The 19,062-nt window shown below is 41.2% G+C and overlaps 3 protein-coding genes across 5 annotated transcripts in view; 2 read left to right on the top strand and 1 right to left on the bottom strand.

Moving 5' to 3' along the window:
- The first annotated feature begins 614 nt into the window (after positions 1–614).
- On the top strand, positions 615–7,666 carry LOC121911881 (cone cGMP-specific 3',5'-cyclic phosphodiesterase subunit alpha'-like). Its single transcript, XM_042433807.1, has 22 exons — positions 615–1,226; positions 1,513–1,665; positions 2,163–2,252; positions 2,418–2,558; positions 2,683–2,757; positions 2,860–2,924; positions 3,056–3,122; positions 3,253–3,300; positions 3,433–3,582; positions 3,877–4,020; positions 4,114–4,179; positions 4,288–4,434; positions 4,564–4,671; positions 4,766–4,875; positions 4,963–5,050; positions 5,160–5,260; positions 5,405–5,512; positions 5,602–5,665; positions 5,760–5,834; positions 5,935–6,018; positions 6,141–6,291; positions 6,395–7,666. Exons 1-22 carry the CDS (start codon positions 759–761, stop codon positions 6,433–6,435), a joined length of 2,544 nt encoding a protein of 847 aa, XP_042289741.1. The 5' UTR covers positions 615–758; the 3' UTR covers positions 6,436–7,666.
- Positions 7,667–10,655: 2,989 nt separating this feature from the next.
- LOC121911817 (leucine-rich glioma-inactivated protein 1-like) lies at positions 10,656–15,807 on the top strand. The gene is made up of 8 exons (XM_042433684.1): positions 10,656–11,447; positions 11,608–11,679; positions 12,276–12,347; positions 12,438–12,509; positions 13,387–13,458; positions 13,865–14,034; positions 14,128–14,292; positions 14,421–15,807. Exons 1-8 carry the CDS (start codon positions 11,251–11,253, stop codon positions 15,236–15,238), a joined length of 1,638 nt encoding a protein of 545 aa, XP_042289618.1. The 5' UTR covers positions 10,656–11,250; the 3' UTR covers positions 15,239–15,807.
- A 979-nt stretch (positions 15,808–16,786) lies between these two features.
- Positions 16,787–19,062, bottom strand: part of LOC121911912 (serine/threonine-protein kinase MARK1-like) — a 31,644-nt gene continuing 29,368 nt past the window's right edge. For all 3 annotated transcript variants that reach the window (XM_042433855.1, XM_042433854.1, XM_042433856.1), the window contains 2 exons: positions 18,592–18,636; positions 16,787–18,475 (listed from right to left, as the gene is read on the bottom strand). In XM_042433855.1, the coding sequence (XP_042289789.1) occupies positions 18,130–18,475; positions 18,592–18,636 (391 nt within the window). In that variant the 3' untranslated portion in view covers positions 16,787–18,129. The remainder of the gene's footprint in view (positions 18,476–18,591; positions 18,637–19,062) is intronic.

Consider the following 19,062-nt stretch of genomic DNA (forward strand, 5'->3'; position numbering starts at 1 on the left):
GAAGCGCTATTCGTGGTCTATGTAAGCTCTGAATTCTTTATTAATTCTGTCCTCAAATCACTGGTTCTCATACCAAGCTTCTCAGACACCATAAGACACTTAAACACAGCTCTTATCAAGTGGTCAGTGACTCCCCTGACCTTCTTTGCCCAGTATTATTGTTATGGTATTATCTTTATCCTCCTAAAATTCATACAGTGGGCCTTTCCCCCACTATGGTTACCAATTTTTTAAATGAATCAACAGTATTTTTAATGCTGCTAAAGCAGCATAGACCTCACATTTACAGAAGATATGCATCGGTGAACTTGGTATGTTATCAGATATATTCAGAAAACCTAGAAGAATCAATGCAGTCTTGACTTCTTCTACAGTGCAGGTCATACCACTGATGCCATAACCCAGCTATCATTACCTGTGATGGGATTGGCCCCACTAAAATGACAAGTGGCTGGATTTACAAGTTAAGAAAGCTCAGGGGCTTTATGACTCTTGCGTCACAGTCATTAGTGCCCCCTGGGATCCCCTTACCTAGTAAGCCACTCACTACCTTCTGTTCCTGGTGGAGACGGTTGGAGCTGCAGCTTTGGTCCTGTGTGTACAGAGGACTTTGGGAGATGCCTCAATAGGGACTGCATCGCCACATTTTCTGTAGGCCACCTTCACTGCTCTACTCTTCCTCCATCTAGCTCTACCCTGTCAGAGAGGAGCATCTCTGTGCAGCTTCAGAAGGGAACACTCATCCAAACTTGGAAAAAATGGGAGACAAAGACACTGTAGAGAAGTTCCTTGACAACAACCCACAGTTTGCTAAGGAATACTACGAAAAGAAAATCAAGGCAGATGTGATCACTGCTGCCTTCAACAACCAGGTCCAGGTCAAAGACCCAGCCTCTTACAAGGATGTCTCTACCATCCAGGAGGCTGAGTTCATATTCGAGCTCATTAAGGAGATTCAGGGCAACAACCCGATGGAAAAAGCCCTGCATAAAATTCTCCAGAGGATTGCTCTGCTGATTCATGCTGATCGTTGCAGCTACTTTGGCTACAGGGCTCGTAACGGAACACCTGAGCTATCCACCATCCTCTTCGATGTGACACACAATTCTCCATATGATAGAAATATAGTGAACCCCAATGTAGAGATTGTTTTTCCCACTGACATGGGAATTGTTGGATGGACGGCACACTCCAAGAAGCCTCAGAACATTGCTGATGTGAAGAAGGTGAGCTGAACAATATGTTTTTAGGGGACAAACTGACTAAACCAGACTGTTGTACTAATTAAACATCTGAGAAAACGTAGATTAATGTTGTAATTTTGTCTCATTAAACCCATTAAACTGCAGTTTTGTCTGGAGAACAAATATATAGCATATATTTAATTGTAATCTGTTTTAATTGTCATTTCTGTTGTTGTGATGCCACAGCAGGCATGTATGAGTTTTACATTGATCTTGTGGTTGGTGTATTATCACATTACTTTTAACCATTCTCTTGTGTTATTTTCAGGATTCTCATTTCAGTGACTTTGTGGACAAACAGACCAAATATACCACAAAATGCATGCTCACTGCTCCCCTTATGAGTGGAAAGGAACCCATTGGTGTCATCATGGCACTCAACAAACAGGGTGCTGATGAATTCTCCAAGAGTGATCAGGAGGTGGGTGTACAGGATGTTCATTTTTAATAACAGGGTATTTATAGTGACTATTAGTGCGTTTGCCAGAGTGACTCACAAAAGACGAAACCAAGCACAGGCTGAACTTGGCTGTGCTGAAAGTATACCATCGAGGCTGCAGGGTGTACTTGCATGTGTTACCACTTGTAGTTAGACACAAATCCAGTATGAAGGTGACACTTTGTTTTGACTTGCGAGTTAAAATGGCCAACTTTAGCCCAGCAACTTCCTGTCTTTGACCTGTATATTTAAAAGCTTGACTTTGTACTTTGGGTCACCATTATGACAGCTCAACTTGTAATCCAATTAGGGAGGGGGAGCTCAGACATTTTATTCTGCCTTGTTTTTATGACACTTGAGGTCATCCAAGGGACTGTGAAGATATGTCAGAGAAAGTGACTGTAATCTGTCATCATTCAAGAATATTGAATACAAATGTTTACTGTATAAGGCAATATGCATCTTCTTTGTCCTTGCAGCTCTTCAATAAGTATGTGAACTTTGCCGCTGTGGTCGTTCTCCAAGCCCACACTGCTTACATGTGGGATGTAGAGTCCAGGAGAAGCCAGGTAAAAATACACAACAATAATCCACTTGTTCCTTCTGGTTTCCCCCAAGACAAAAATGGAAAATATTTCTACTGCCTTCTACAAGTTAGAAATATTAATTTTCACAGCTGCACTAAAATAATAAATGGAATGAGTCATAAGCAGCAATTCTTTTCCTCGCCATAGGTTTTGCTGTGGTCAGCCAGCAAAGTTTTTGAGGAGTTGACGGATATCGAGAGGCAGTTTCACAAAGCCTTGTACACAGTGAGGACATATATCAAGTGTGAGAGATACTCTGTGGGACTCCTGGACATGACCAAAGACAAGGTGCGTTGAGGAAAATGTAACTTGAGTAGTGACAGAGCATAGTTTGAAAGATTGTTGCACTTGTGCATTTATATTAATTATAAAATGCAGTACATAACATGATTTGGGCCTTTTTCTTCACCAGGAATTCTTCGATGAGTGGGCAATCAAACTAGGAGAACAGGAGCCATACAAGGGCCCAAAGACACCTGATGGCAGAGTAAGTCCAATGCGGGTTTGTTATTGTAATATTATTCTTATCCACCAATGTGTGAACATGATGACAATATCAATAAATACTCTTTTTGTCTAAAACTTTCAGGAAATCAACTTCTACAAGATTATTGACTACTTGCTGGAAGACAAAGAGGAGATTAAAGTTATCCCGTAAGTATCCTCATGTACTGTAGCACATGTATCTGGCTTGGCCTTTATGCAGTTTTATTTTCACATTTTATAAGGTCAAATTGTAGGCCAGTCAGAGACATGCAGTTACTCACTCCTCTCTGAACACACAGCGGCCCTCCTGCCGATCACTGGGCTCTGGTCAGCGGACTCCCCTCATATGTGGCTGAGAACGGATTTGTAAGTTCCACTTTTGTTCCATAATTATTTTGTTAAAAAAGTTCAGTAGAATACTTCCAGTTGAGTAATTGTTACTGATCTGCTCCTCTACAAACACACATGTAATAACTTTTTTTTTAATGTCTCCTAGATCTGCAACATGATGAATGCTGCAGCAGATGATTACTTTTCATTTCAGGTGAGACAGTCAGTGACTACTGACCATGCGTCTTTCAGTTAAATTCACTTTGTTTTTTTATAGATCTGGCAAACATTACTGTGACTGTTAATGACTGAATAATCTTGATTTTGAATTTGGTTCATTTGACAGAAAGAAGGAGTGGATGAAACTGGATGGAAGATTAAGAATGTCCTCTCCCTCCCTATCGTCAACAAAAAGGAAGAAATTGTTGGTGTTGCCACTTTCTACAACAGAAAAGACGGCAAACCATTTGACGAGAATGATGAACAAATTACAGAAGTACGGCAAACTGTCTCTATCAAGCTCTTGTTTATCTTGTTTTACTGTTTAAGACAGTTTTCTAATAGTGTATACTATACACCCAAACTGCTTTAATACATTTTATATAATTCATTTAATTATATAATTTCTAAAAACAAGCAACAACTTTGTTTTATGTTTAATTCTACAAATATTCTTATAACAAGTTAGGTAAACTAGTAATATTCCTTATTTTATTTATTTAGCTATTTTAAGAATTGAATTGAGTAATAATTATGTAATAACTGAAGTTTTCTTTGCTCTTGTCACTAGGCTCTAACTCAGTTCCTTGGCTGGTCCACTCTGAATAGCGACACATATGACAAACTCAACAGGACAGAGTGGAGCAAAGAAGTTGCACAGGAAATGCTCATGTACCAGACAAAGGCAACACCAAATGATGTGCAGTCCATTCTGGTAAGCTGACCCACTTCACTGGTATTATTTTAACTAGATTGAAAACAGAACAGTAGATCAAACTCACTTTTAACTGTCATTCCCCCCTGCAAGAACACTCAAGAGAAGTTTGGCTCTGAACCAGAGGACTGTGACCAGAAGGAGATGTACAAACTGTTGGTGAGCACTGTGATGTGTCAGTGATGTGTGGTGTTTTTTCTTAGACTACAGCGCTCCTCATGACCTTAATGTGATGCCATCATGATTGTTTGTGTTTCCAACGTGCAGAGAGCCAACATCCCTGAAGCCAAGAACGTGGAGCTGCTGGAATTCCGCTTCAGCGACTTCCCCTTGTCAGAGTTTGACCTCATCAAGTGTGGCATCCGCTGCTTCTTTGAGCTCGGGGTGGTAGAGAAGTTCAAAGTCCAAGCCGAGGTACGGTATAGTCTGGAAACCTGCCTCTGAAACACACCTCTTAAGCTGCTGTTTTTGTGTGTATGTGTTGTAAGGTTGCCTTTGGCTGATCTGAGGTGCTATATTTGTTTTGTCACTTCTGACGCGCAGACCCTGACAAGATGGATGTACACCGTTCGCAGGGGATACCGTGACATCACCTACCACAACTGGAGGCATGGCTTCAATGTTGGCCAAACTATGTTCACTCTGCTGCTAGTGAGTCAGACCTCTTTTACTGATATTTCTGTTTTTCTATTCCTTGTTTTACTGTTTGTTATAACACAGGGTTTTCTCCTCTGATCCTCAACAGACAGGTAAACTGAAGAAGTATTACTCTGATCTTGAGGCCTTTGCCATGGTTTCTGCCGGTTTCTGCCACGATATTGATCACAGAGGAACCAACAATCTCTACCAGACAAAGTAAGGTGACATCAATGACAAAGAAATACTGAGAAATTGAATCAAAAAACAAAAAAAACCCAACTTTTTTTCACTGGACTCTTGCAGGAGTGCATCCCCACTGGCAAAACTGCACAGCAGCTCGGTTATGGAGCGACATCATCTTGAGTACAGTAAGACACTGATGGAGGATGAGGTGGGTGGTTTGAAATAGACAAACATTTCTTTGTGTCCAGTTGGATCTTTGAGGAGGGAGCTCAGATCTTGGCTGGTGTCTGACTTCATTCTCCTGCTGTCATTCACAGAAGCTGAATATCTTCCAAAACCTTCAGAAGCGTCAGTTTGAGACGGTGCAGCATCTGTTTGAAGTTTGCATAATTGCCACTGATCTCGCCCTCTATTTCAAGTAAGGAATATCAGAAGTTTTGTTGCACTGAGAGTATGTTACATCCTACAGTCAACATTAGTAGTATTTAACAGTTTTAGCGACTTTTAATGAACCTCAAGAACTTTCAGAAAGATCTGATACAGTAGCTTTCTTGTCTTTCAGGAAGCGAACAATGTTCCAAAAAATTGTGGAATCTGTAGAGGGGATTCCAGAGGAGAAAGAGAGAATCAACTACATCTCCAACAATCCAACCAGGAAGGAAATTATCATGTAAATACATCATTTATCATATCTAGACTGTCTATTCCATGTTGATGCTCTTCAAAAAATGTTCTTCAGTGTTGTCATATTTTCCACAGGGCAATGATGATGACAGCTTGTGACCTGTCAGCCATTACCAAGCCATGGGAGGTTCAGAGCAAGGTGTGTTCATGTCTTTGGACTTTCTATACTGAAACATGATAACAAAGCACCCACCCTCTGATTCTCATTGCTTTACTGGTGCTGTTGGTCCTAGGTTGCTCTGATGGTGGCAGCAGAGTTTTGGGAGCAGGGAGACCTGGAAAGGACAGTTCTTGAGCAGCAGCCTATTGTAAGAACTTTGAAAGATCTTTGTTCTGTTGCTTGCATTGTCCTTCTGTATGTTGTCATGACATCAAAATGATAATCATCTACTGCTTCTTCCTCTTTAGCCAATGATGGATAGAAATCATGCTGATGAGCTGCCCAAGATGCAGTGCGGTTTCATTGATTTTGTGTGCTCCTTTGTGTACAAGGTACCTTCATACACAACTAAAACATTATCGAGTGTGTATAGATCCAAACCTTATGTTTTTCCAGTGAAGTTCCTCATGCGGCCTCCTTCTCTCCCACTTGTTTGTCTGTTGTGCACTTGCAGGAGTTTGCTCGCTTCCACAATGAGATCAGCCCCATGTTTGAGGGGCTGAACATCAACAGGGGAGAGTGGAGAGCTCTCGCAGACGTCCACGAAGCCAAGATGAAGGCTATTGAAGACGAGAAGAAAAGGCTGGAGGGTGGAGACCAAGAAGGTGAGGGCTGATGTCTGAAATCCAGCGCAGTGCCTCGCCCCTCCTGCTTCATTCCACATTTACATTGTCACCCCTCTCTAACTGTCATTTGTTCATTTTACAGGTGATGATGGCAAGAAGTCAAAGACATGTGTTATCTGCTAGACCTCCAGGACAGCCAAAGTACTTATGAATGTTTGTCTGGATGTCTATTTGTACAGTGTGTGTATGTGCATGTGAGAAAAGTTTGCAGGGAAAGGTTCGCAGATGAGGGACTTCTAATGTGCAAAATCCCTAAATTATTATTTTTATATACTGAAATATTTAGTGTTTCTGATACAGAAAGCTATTTTAATTAGAACCAGTCTTGAGTAAATACCACTTGTATGTAATAGTATGAAAACATTCATTAAACATTCCTCTTGTATACACTAAAAACTCAAAAGAATAGGGCTTTCAATCATTAAGAGCCCACATGTATTTTATTATAAATATTTATGCCAAATATAACATAAGGATATTTAGCTCACTTACTCTGGCTTTGGACATGATGAAATTAAATCGAGATGTGAATAGAAATATATGACTGTATATATGATGCAGTTGAATCTGTTATATATACAGTATATACATATATATGAATATTTTTGGTACATAAATACTACAATAAATTGCTCTCATTTTATAGAGGAAGAGCTTTATAAAAAAAATAAGTAAATAAATAATTGCTTCTCTTTTTTTTGCAAGTAGTGCTTTCAAAATTTCAAGCATATGTCCCTGGCAAATGGCTGAGAGATGTAAGAAGATTTGACTATATTGGATTTGTTATAAGCCAGTTGGAGCCCCATGGCTTTCCTTTTTAAGTCCCCTGCTTACATAAAGTAAAAATACTGCCACCCTGCTCAGAAGTCAGCATGTCCAGAGTCCAGTGTCATTTACAGGACAGGAAGGTGTCATGTAGAAACACTGTGCAGCACCCATAGTCTAAAGACACAATGTACTACTATACAGGAGATATGGCTTTGTTTGAGTGTGAAACAACACATTAATTATGCAATTTGCTGTGATTTTGAAAGAGCTGAAATGTTAAGATTTATTTTTCCAAACCCTGTCTTATAGATTTTTTAAAAGAGAGCTTTGTGACATGGGTAGAACATATAGCAGGATATTGTCAGATTTGATTGTATTTTGGTTTTTGATGCAAGTATTTTTTTTGTTTGCTTTCCAACTATCACAAATCACAAATTGGCCTCTGGGAGTTTTACAATCTGTACAACATCCTCTATGCTGGATTCTGTCATGATATTGACCACAGAAGAACCAACATAAGAACTCTGAAACTCACCAAATGCAACCACTGCAGTCAAACATGACTATCGTGCAAATATTGCTTGAAATGTAAACAATTTTATGTGCAATCATGTATAAGGCATCAAAAATGTAAATAAAGATTGTTTTCAAGTCATGGCTGCTTTGTGCATATTAAGTGCATTTTTTTAGCCAGACTGCACATCAGAAAATTAGAACAAGGGCAGGATGGAAATAGTCATTTTGTGCCTCGTTTCAGCCGGTGCCTTACTGACTCCATGACCGACCACATGCCTGCCTGCATGTAAAACCACATTCACTACTGAGGCAGAGCTAAAGACGGATTTAAGAGAGAAGGGCTGTCCAAACATCACTTTTTAATCATCTGCTAACAAGCTTACGAGAGACCTGCCTGTGTTACTGATTAGGAACTGGGGTCTGTTTTCAGACTGCACATATCTATTCATCTAACTTTATTGTATCCTATATGTATGCATGAACAATTAGAATATGTATATGAATATGAAATATGTAATATCTAGCCAAGGTGTGCAATCCTGCACTACCTTTAAAATCACAGATTACACAGTGAGTGCAAAAGCAAGAAAATTTATTTAAGGTCCTTCTGAAGGTTGCAATTTACAAGTATGTACATCTTTCTACCTTCCTGTGGGTTTATAGGTTGTTTAAAGTAGTGCTTCAACTTTTGACCTTTGACCGTTGGCATGTTGTTTGACCTCAGTTGGGATGGCTAGCAGATGTTGTGGTGCATCATATGAGAATATCCCTCAAAGATCTGCATCATGCAGACACAGCTTTCACTGCCACCCTGCTGCTTCTTACTCTGCTGTAAAAATCTAAAAATCTGTCCACAATAGGCCTCAACAGTTGCAACTATTGTGAAAATGTTAAGAAAAGCTAATTTTTAATTTCTAGTTTTTCAGTGACTCACAGGACCAGTAAGAGTGAAAGTAAATACACAGTGGCCATGTGTTGCTTGAAAAATGTGTAAGACAATTCTTGCAACAAGTGATAAAACAGCCTTTTGTTGAAAATTTTGTAAAAGAATATTTAAAATGAGGGTCAAAATAACACTAGCACTGCACACTGTGCTGCTTGCAATAATAGTAAATTACTTCAGTAGCCTAATATAGACTAATATGTTCAAGAGGATGTGTTTACTTATGCCTCAGCCATGACTGATCATCCCTTTTAATATGATTGGCTCAGGCAGGTGACTGACAGGTGCGTGCGAACTTCACAGTTCATACATGAACCAGAGAGCATCTCAGTTACAGAAGCCCAGCGGTGGCGTCATAGGAGGTAAGCCAGCTTTGTGGACTGACAGCACATCTTAAGACAGCATGTTGGTCCAGAGGTCAAACAGCAAAACATCTCCTTCACTGGTGGAAGGAGATTGTGACATTTATTATGTCACACCACATAATGAAAGTTATTGCCACTGTGATAAAGATTAGAAAAATGATGATGACAACAATAACATAATTTAGTATTAAGGAAAAGACAAGAAAAGAAAAATGGAAAGAAGAAAACGAAGATGGAAAGATAAAACTTTATTGGACTGTAGATTTAAAAAATTACCACAAGAAATAGTAAGGTTAATTTTTAAACAAGTTCTCTCTGTTACAAGGGAACAGAAGAGAAATGCAACAAAGAGCGCCCATAAATCTATGGACCTCTAACAGGGCTCTCTATTCACTCTACACTTCCCTCTAGTGGGGAGGTTAGTCATTCAGGGCTTGGCAATTTTTACATCTACAATCCACCCCAAATGTAATGTTTGTGTTGGGAAAAAACCATTTCTTTTTAATGCTATATTTATTTTAGATATAGAGTCTTTTTAATGGTGCTCATTTGTGCATAGTTACTAATTCCTGGTATCAATTAGTAGTTACAGAAGGCAGATAAGACAGATATTCAGAGTCCATTGAAAGTTAGAAACAGTTTCATTAGCTGTGGACATCTCTGTGGTCAAATAGTTGCAGGACAGTGTGCGTTCTATTCTGGTGATGAATGATGCCATTTATGAAGCACAGACAGTATGCGCATCATCTTGCAGCACAACAATAATATCCAGTGTTCTCCGTTTAGTCCAATAGCTACTTGTGGAAAAAAAAGACATTTGCTGCTTTCTGTCCCTTCCAGCTTCTCCATTTCCATATTGAATGTTTCCTCTCAGAAGAACGGAGCCATCTTTACGAGTCTCTCTCACTAATAGCTTTATTCTTCCATCACCCTCTAAAACAGTACAGCAGCATGAAAGAGAGTATGACCTCGCTCTTCTGACTGCCCTGCTTTCATTTTTACAGGCAAAATTGTGTTATCACAGTAAACAGACATTGGATATCAAATGACGTAATCACATCAGGGATAGAAAGACTGGAGGTCCAGAGCAGCATGTTTTTATTGAGAGACCTTTTTGTTAAAAAAAAACAACCCTCCTGCATGTTTCTTCCCAGAACAGTTTGGCGCATACAGGCCTGTCAGACACAGCGAGTAAACATATTAATCTTACAACTCAGGAAGAAATTAGATGATGAAGAAGACCATGTAGGGCTCCCAGTGGGTCCGGCTGCATATAGTCATGTCTGGCACAGCAAGAAGAGAACAGAAAAGCAGTAAAACAGTGTGGGCAATGTTTTTAGCAATAAAATATCAACTAATGAAGGTTTTTTTTAATGTGGCTTTGTGGAGTGAAATAAACATGATGTCATGCAGAAAAGGAGGATGGGAGCAACTCTTAACCTGTCCTTTGTCTGTAAGGGGCTGTTGGGGGGATGGGGTTCATTTTACTGAGGCAGACCAGCTGCCAAAATGACAGGAGGGCTTCCCCACGCCCCTCCACCACAGGGCAGTCACATTTTGCATCCATCAGTCGCCATAGAAACCACGCACAAACCAGGAAATAATGCAAAAAATCTCTGAAAAACCCAAAGAGCTGTTAATATATGAGCAGTACATGCAGGTTATATAAATGGTAGGATGTTGGCTGTCAAGTGGGCCACACTGAGCCAATATTAAAGCTATATTTCAATGATGACAATTCATTTTCCTTGGGTTTCCCTGCCGCTTCCCGCATAGAAAGCCCGTGTGCGTCTGCGCCACAGGCAGCAATCCGCTGGCTCATGTCAGCGCTTCTTTTTTTTTCTCCAGCTGATTCACGAAAAATTACACAATTCCGTTGCCTATTGGCCGCAATCCTCCGAAGAGCTTAACGCGGAGTGTGTGGCGTTTGCTGAAATCATAGGCGTGGTTTTTTTGGATGGAGATGCTCCGTCTGCTCCCGCTGGGATCCCCACCTGCCCTCACACCGCTTCTGTCACCGCGCCAGCTGGCATTTTATTGAGCTTGAGCCGCCACAGCGCACATTTGATTTCATATTTGTCAGAGAGCTTATAGATTTTTTTCAGGGGGTCTACGCGTAATTACAGAGCCGTGGACGTAGGCTACGGGGCGCACGGATTACAGTCTATGCTCCAGAGCGGCGGCGGCGCACGGCGCTTGGTGAAGATAAACAAGAGCGGACAGCGCGTCGCTCGGCCTGCAGGCAGAAGAAACAGCAGCAGCAGAGCGAAAGGAACCACAGCGGAGATCCTGGTTCATGTGTAGGGCTGTTCGACGCGCAGGTCGTGCCCGCGGCGGTTTGCAAGGATGGAAAATACACGCAAGATGCCTAAAAGATTGCCCTGGTTCGGTTTACTTGTGCTGGCGTGTGTTTTGCTTGTAGTGGACAGCAAGAGAGCCAGGCAGCCTCGCTGCCCCTCATCATGTACATGTACCAAAGATAACGCGCTGTGCGAAAGCGCAGGACTGATCCCTCGCAGCTTTCCCTCCGATGTCATATCACTGTAAGTCATATTTATCATTGTTTATAACGAAATCTCAGCCAGTGTTTGCCATGACAGAGATTTACCAATATAAGCTCTGCAATATAGACGTGATTGTGCTGCTGGTATATGTCTGTGCTTTAAGGCTTAACAGTGTGTCTGTCGTGTTTTCCTCCCTCAGATCTTTCGTCAAGTCTGAATTCACTGAAATCCCGAAGGAGAGCTTCATCCACACGCCTGCCCTGCATCTCATGTGAGAAATCGCTCTGGAGCATTTTGTCTTTGTTACATGCTGTTAGTCCCTAGTGAGATGATCAACGCCATGTTTAATGTTCAAGACATTCTCCCCTTCACTGATGCTACACATGAGAATCTAAAGGATCATGTAGCTGTGTTGATTGTGATGGAGAGCTTGAACAATATTAATTTAGGAACAATTAGAAAATTATTTCCCTACATGCCTTTTCATATCATGTTAGAATATTTTGTGTGCTGGGTGTTCATCCATGTTGCCTGATCATGTATCTGTGTGTATTGTGAATCAGACCTGGTCTGGTATCAGACTTAAGGGGAATCCCTCCTTTTGAAGAGGGAATCCCCTTCATGGGGTGGAGTATTGACTGAGTCACCATGTTCTTCAAAACAAACATGTAAGACTGCAGGAATCCAAATGGAGCATTGATCCTTGTCTTTGATGTATTTGGGTACTGTTAAAGAAGAAAGGAGAGGGTTTTCTATCAGACAGATCCATTTTTTCAGAGTAGACAGCTGCTAATGTGGGAGGACAGCTTGTTATTATCCAATTTGTGGCCCTGCAGTAAAATATTAAGTCAGGATCTCTTTGTGCAGCCTCTTCACAGCCAACAACCTGGATTCTATAAACGAGGATGCTTTCCTTGGTCTTCCTCACCTGGAGTATCTGTGAGTAGACAACAAAAATTTACTCTGGAATCTATTTCTAAAAGCCATCATTGTCTTCTTCCTCGTGCACTTATTCAAAACCTTTTACAGATTCATAGAAAACAACCAAATCAAGTCGATATCGCCGAATGCTTTCCGCGGACTGAAAACCTTAGTGCATCTGTGAGTATACAATTCTTCAGCAAACACACAAGTGATAAGGATGCAATTCTGATGATCTTTTTGAAGTTGAGAAAATACAAGGAATTTTGCTGTTATTTGTATCAGTTAAAGATGTTGCAATTTGTCTGCAGGTGCAGGGAAGCAATGAAATGCTGACAAAGTTTATTACACAACACCCATTGCACCAGACATTTTTATAGGCACTGTGCAGCTGTTAAAACGATTATAAAGCAAATCCTGTCACCTTCACTGTCCAACTTAATAAAACTTTGAAGCTGAAGACCCATTATATATACATTTAGTAAAGTAAGTAAATAAAATGTCTTAAATCCTACATTGTGCTGAGAGGGGAGATCAATCATCAATCTCCATTTCTTTTAGAGAAAGTAAAAGTTGAGATTTTCTCACTTTGTTGGCAAAGACCAAGATGTCAAACACAAGATGAAGTGTCATGAAATTGAATACAGCTCTAAGAAAATCTTCTTAACAGTGAAAACTACTTTTTTCTCCTAACCCTAACCCCTTTGTTGCAGAGAAATCCATAAAATGGCTGAGAAAGCAGCTCTAAAAATAGCTTAATGTTTCCTCAAACTCACAAAAAGCAATGTTCCTGCCTTCAGTCTCCAGGGTGGCAATGTGTGCCCAAGCTCTTTAACAGATATCCGTATATTCCACTGCAAGGAAATGCTGCATAACCACATCCACATTTAGGTTTTGTGAAGCAGTGCAAGTTCCCCTCACAATACACGTAACACACAAATAGCAGAATCTGTGTGTCGTTTGCATTTAGTAATATGAACAGGGAAGGATAGGAGAGGTGAAAGCAGTACATTGATTAATTATCACAGTGCACCTGCCATTTTTCTCTCTTTTTCAGGAGTCTGGCTTACAATAATCTTGAGACTCTGCCCAAGGATTTGTTCAAGGGTCTTGAGGCCTTGACTAAAGTGTAAGTATGAATTTCACTCTTGCAAAACAAAAAGATGAATTTCATTGTGTTACATAACATATAATATAGCGATTGTGAACAATGAGTTTTCTGCACAGTCTATATATAGGTCGCTGCATCATTATTCTACTTCAGCCAAGGCTTGAAAAGTGTGTGGGCAGCTGGCGCATTTAACGCCATTAAAATTACATGTGAGGAATGCAGTGAAGAAGTGTTCAGCTCTCCTTTATAGTCCTTCTTGATATTAATGAGAGCAGAGTGTGAAGCTGAAAGGGCCAGAGAGCAAAGCTAGCAATCATACTCCAGCGACTGCAGAGTTTGAGGATGGAAATCCATTGGGAAAGCTGTCATTCCTGTCAGGCTTTTGAGGGTTTGGATGTTAGTTTGGTGGTTTTACTCCCCTCAGGGACTTGAGAGGGAACCAGTTCACTTGTGACTGTAAGCTGAAGTGGCTGGTGGAGTGGATTTACAGCACCAATGCAACCGTGGACCAGATCTACTGTAAAGGCCCAGCCTCACAGCTGGACAAGAAGATCAACGATCTGGTGCCACAGTCCTTTGATTGCATCACCACAGGTGGAGTGAAGATATGACACCATTCTCACAAATTTTTCACAATTTCCCTGACTTCTTAATGTTATTTAAAGTGTGTTTTTGATTCTCTTACAGAGTTCGCTTCCTACCAGTCCATGAAGTTCGAATCTATATCTGTGGAAGCATTTTCCTTTGGGAGTGACCAGTATGTGGTGTTTGCTCAGCCCTTCATTGGGAAATGCAGCTTTCTGGAGTGGGATCATGTGGAGATGGTCTTCAGAAACTTTGACGATATTGACAGTAAGTAAAAGTCATTTAAAATATTCTGTCACTGTGAATGAGCTGTAAGAGTTAAAAAGAGAGGGGAGGCGAAGTTGGAAAAGCAGCCACTAGATGGAGACATGAAGATCCTTCTTTCTCTTCACCAGGCACATCCACAGTGATCTGCAAACCTCTGGTGATTGACAACCAGCTCTTCATCATTGTGGCTCAGCTGTTCGGTGGCTCACACATCTATAAGCGCGACACCTCCGCCAACAAATTCATTAAGCTCCAAGGCATTGACATCCTCAAAATCCGCAAACCAAACGATGTTGAGACTTTCCGCATCGATGGAGAATCCTTCTTCGTGATGGCGGACAGCTCAAAGGCCGGTTCCACCACCATCTACAAGTGGAACGGCAATGGCTTCTACTCTCACCAGTCGCTCCACCCGTGGTACAGGGACACCGATGTGGAGTACATGGAGATATCCTCCAAACCTCACCTGATCCTGTCTAGCAGCTCCCAGAGGCCCGTCATCTATCAGTGGAACAAAAGCACCAAGCTGTTTGACCGACGCACCGACATCCCAGAGATGGAGGATGTCTATGCCGTGAAGCATTTCCAGGTCAAATCCGACCTCTTCATCTGTCTGACCCGCTTCATTGGCGATTCCAAAGTGATGCGCTGGGATGGGGCCCTCTTTCGAGAGATGCAGACCATGCCCTCTCGTGGCTCCATGGTGTTCCAGCCTTTCCCTGTGGGCAACTGGCAGTACGCCATTCTGGGCAGCGATTACTCTTTCACCCAGGTGTACCGCTGGGATGCCAAGAAGGGTGAGTTTGTCCACTTCCAGGAGCTGAACATCCAGGCGCCAAGGGCCTTCTCTCCTGTCTCCATAGACAACCGGCAGTTCCTGCTGGCCTCCAGTTTCAAAGGGAAAACCCAGATTTATGAGCACCTGGTTATTGATCTGAGCAACTGAGTGATTGTTTTCTTGACTGGTTGTTCAGTTGAGTGTTTTTGGTGTTTAAAGTTGGTTGTTGCAGCAGATTCAGTGCTGAACACTGAGAGGGATTATCAGTTGATCCTAACTTGAGAAAGGCAGACATTTCTCTTATTTATTTTTAAAATCTTCCATTGAAATCAGTGCATGATAAACTTAAAAAGATAAAGGCTTGTATCTCAACCAAATATATTTGGCTGAGATGCACACTGAGTTCAATGCATGCATCTCAAGTTAGGATTAGACCCAATATGTTGCCAAGACATTAATGCATGACCAGGGCCTCATGCGGGCCATTCCATCCTGATGAATGCAACATCCATGCTCATTAATCCATTAGTCCAAATCTAGCATTGGTTAGTAGATTTTTTTTATGTGTGTGTTCAGGCATTCATGTGACTCAACAATCTTTATACATTTTTAATCTCATATATTTATCTACAAAAAGTAATAACGAAGTGGTACTTTTTAACCTATTAACATGTTAAAGGTGCAGTGAGCAGGATTTAGTGGCATCTAGGGGATAAGACTTGGCAGAAATGGAATATAATATTCATAAGTATGTTTTAATTAGCATATAGTCACCTAAAAATAAGAATTGTGTTTTCGTTAGCAAAGAATGAGCCCTTAATATCTACACAGGGAGCGGGTCCTCTTCCATGGAGCCTGCCATGTTTCTACAGGAGCCCAGAATGGACAAACCAAACACTAGTTCTAGAGAGGGCCTTTCGTATGTTTAACTAGTTTTGCTGCCAGTCTAGGTTCTCCTACACACTTGGAACAGGAGGGGGAGGGGTATTCAGGTTGGTGCAATCTGCAGCCTCACCGCTAGATGCCACCAAATCCTACACACTGCACCTTTAAACTGAACAAATCTGCCAAAACGAAATGTTTACATTTTTCTGTCTTTCCACTTGTACGCGAAAATGATTTGTAAATGAAGCTTTTGTAAGTTTTAAGAGGGACCATGCCAGTTAAGATACACATTTGTTAAGGAGATTGATATCGTTTTAAAAACATGTTTATAATTTGGAGAATTATCAACAGAAACATTGTGTGAGATATCCTTGCAACTTACATTTTTATCGTCAATGGTTTGTATGATGTTTTAGGTATTGAAAATGATGATGTTTTAGGTATTGAAAATACAGTTTTCGTATGTATGGAAAACATTTTTGGGCACGCTTGGAACTATTTTCACACAGGTAAAGGAGCTGAAATGAAAAACTGAGGATATTGTTCATAATGCTAAACGTTTGACTAACATGTATGCAAAATACATCAATAGTGTCATCATTAGGATTAAGTTATTGGCTAATATCATGCTATTTAGAGTCAATAAAAGTTTACATCATTAACTGTTCTCATCTGAGCTTCCTGCTGGCGCTGTGTAGCATGACATGGCTTCAGTGTGAAACGCCAGCAACCTGGTCCTCAAAGCAAAATAACACACTAACACATCTACGTCATTGCTTGAAGTTAGTTGTGTAATTCTGGATTCAGCCATGAGAAATCAAATAAAATAAATACAAACAAATAAAATCCTTTTTATTTTCTCCAACAAAGTGCACGCCTCAATTCTACAAAGCAGCACATTACAATGTAATGGAATAAATACAGTAAAATCCGCTGAATTAAAAAAAAAAAGAAAAACACAAGCAAGGAGATACACAAGTACCTGCACAATCACACCGGTGGCAGGACTAAATCAGGCTCTTTAGAAAGGCTCCACGAGACTTCTTTCAAGGTGCTTGTTTGAGTTTTTCATGCATCTTCAGTCCTTTGGATAAAGACGTCCTGTTGTCCGCTTTCTAAAGGAAACCAATTTAAACCCTGCTTTTATGTAATTGAGGACTACCAAACTAACATGAAAGAAATACAGGTGCATACTCTCATGTTCATACACGTCACCCTGGAAAACTTGTGCAATCGCAGCAGGATCCCAAATCACCTACCTACTGCTGAGAGAAAATAAAGTGAACACATTTTTTCAGTTTTAACTGAACTTACTACTCAAGTCTATGTGGTGCAACTTAGTGTTTTTTTCCGTAGGCAAATAAAATATAACATAAAAGGCAAGGGAGCACATCCCTTAATATTCCACAAAATAATTTAGAGCTCTTTAAATAAAATTAAAAACACTATTTCCATATGGTGGCTCTTAAAAAAAAAAAAAAAGGAATAAAAAAAATCACAGACCAAAAGGATAATGCTCTAAGAGACATCAATTATATTAGGAAAGAACTCAAATCCCATGAAAAAAGACAGTATTGACAATAAAATTCTGTACAGAACTCAAAATCAATATACAATACAGTACCTGCAGATGTTATGCATACAGTACAATTCTCTTTTTACATAGTTTTAGTATGGGCTCCAGCCTGATCTATATACTGACTTAACACAGGTGGAAAAGCGGCTATTTTAGCTTTCAGTAATTTTAATGGTTATTCAGCGAGGAGAGTAGATCTTGTAGTAGGCGTTTAGAAAAAGAGACTGAAAACATTATTGCAGGATGGTCATCTTCAGTTGCATACTGCATGTGTTACATGAATGTGTCCAATGACGAGGAGCAGTGGGCTGATGAGAGAGACAGAGGGTCGGACGGAAGAAGAAGAAAAAAAAAAAGAGTGTTAGCGATTTTTGCTATCTCTCCGTCACAGAGGTTAAACCTTGCGATATCTCTCTGATCCACTACCCTGTACAGTACATTCGTGGCCAGTATTGCACGCTACCAGCCGAGTCCACCCTGATTCTGCACGGTGAGGACCTTCAGTGCTGAATTTTGTCCTGCAAGTCAACACTAATCCAGTGATGAGATGAGACCGTAACCAGAGCTCACCAAAGACTGACTGGGACTCCATCTGCTGTCACAGTTTGAGCTCATTGGCAATTTTGCAGGCGATATTCTTAAAGGCGATGGACGTGCCTGATATCCTCTTGAAGCGCACGCCGTTGAGGGAAAGGCGGGGCAGCTTGCACACCTCCATCTCCCACTGCACCAGGTTGTCCTGGCGAGCGTCGCCATGGACGCAGAAGAGAAGGAAGCGTTCGCGCTGCTCATAATCGCAGCTGTTGGCGTCCAGAACCTTTCGGATTTCTCTCATCATCTCAGCGGGCTCCATGGAGGAGGTGGTCTTCATGCTCCAGGTGAAACGCAGAGAGCGGGGTTTGGAGTCCCGACCCACATCCTCTTTAGTATCACCAGACACACTCCTACAACAGAAGAAGACAGAAAGAACAAGAGACAGAGCACAGAGAGAGAGACGTTGAAGGTGGCAGAGGTTGGTTACAGACTGTCTATGAAATCCACATCTCAATCATGCTCTCACCTTGGTGTTTCTGTCCTGGCACTGGCCTCTCCCTCACTAGGTACCCTGAAATAAACCAGGAACACACTGTTACTCCCGTGAGCTGAACATGCGTTCCCCCACCCTCTACGAACACCACCCCCATCATCACTGGACAGGGAGAGGGGGTGTCAGGCATCATGCCAGGAAAAAAATCCACACTCCTGGGTATCAGGGTTTAGCACACAATGAGGTGACTGTGACGTTTTGAGGCACACACTATTTTAGCTCCTTCACAAATGCATCATCCTGTCTACTGTACGCTACCTTTCCTTAATCCCCAATGATCTGTAAGGAGTGGAAATGTGCTAAATCTTTGGTTCGGCCTCCACAATTTGTCTGATCTTTTCTCTTTTAAGCTCAGCATGAAGACGGGGGAGAGTAAGGAGAGGGAAGCCAGCAGCTTGAGAAGCAGAAATCGTGGCTTAGTACAGGAAAAGCCGATGAGCCGTG

Source organism: Thunnus maccoyii, chromosome 14, assembly GCF_910596095.1.
Source record: "Thunnus maccoyii chromosome 14, fThuMac1.1, whole genome shotgun sequence".
In the NCBI taxonomy this organism is placed as follows: Eukaryota; Metazoa; Chordata; class Actinopteri; order Scombriformes; family Scombridae; genus Thunnus; species Thunnus maccoyii.

Bases quoted from the DNA above. Each gene is read 5' to 3' on its own strand.
- LOC121911817 (XM_042433684.1), top strand. From the start codon at position 11,251: ATGGAAAATACACGCAAGATGCCTAAAAGATTGCCCTGGTTCGGTTTA. The intron at 12,510-13,386 runs GTGAGTATACAA...TCTCTTTTTCAG, and splicing joins CTGAAAACCTTAGTGCATCT to GAGTCTGGCTTACAATAATC. The intron at 13,459-13,864 runs GTAAGTATGAAT...TACTCCCCTCAG, and splicing joins CTTGAGGCCTTGACTAAAGT to GGACTTGAGAGGGAACCAGT.
- LOC121911881 (XM_042433807.1), top strand. From the start codon at position 759: ATGGGAGACAAAGACACTGTAGAGAAGTTCCTTGACAACAACCCACAG. The intron at 2,559-2,682 runs GTGCGTTGAGGA...TTTCTTCACCAG, and splicing joins TGGACATGACCAAAGACAAG to GAATTCTTCGATGAGTGGGC. The intron at 2,758-2,859 runs GTAAGTCCAATG...TAAAACTTTCAG, and splicing joins CAAAGACACCTGATGGCAGA to GAAATCAACTTCTACAAGAT.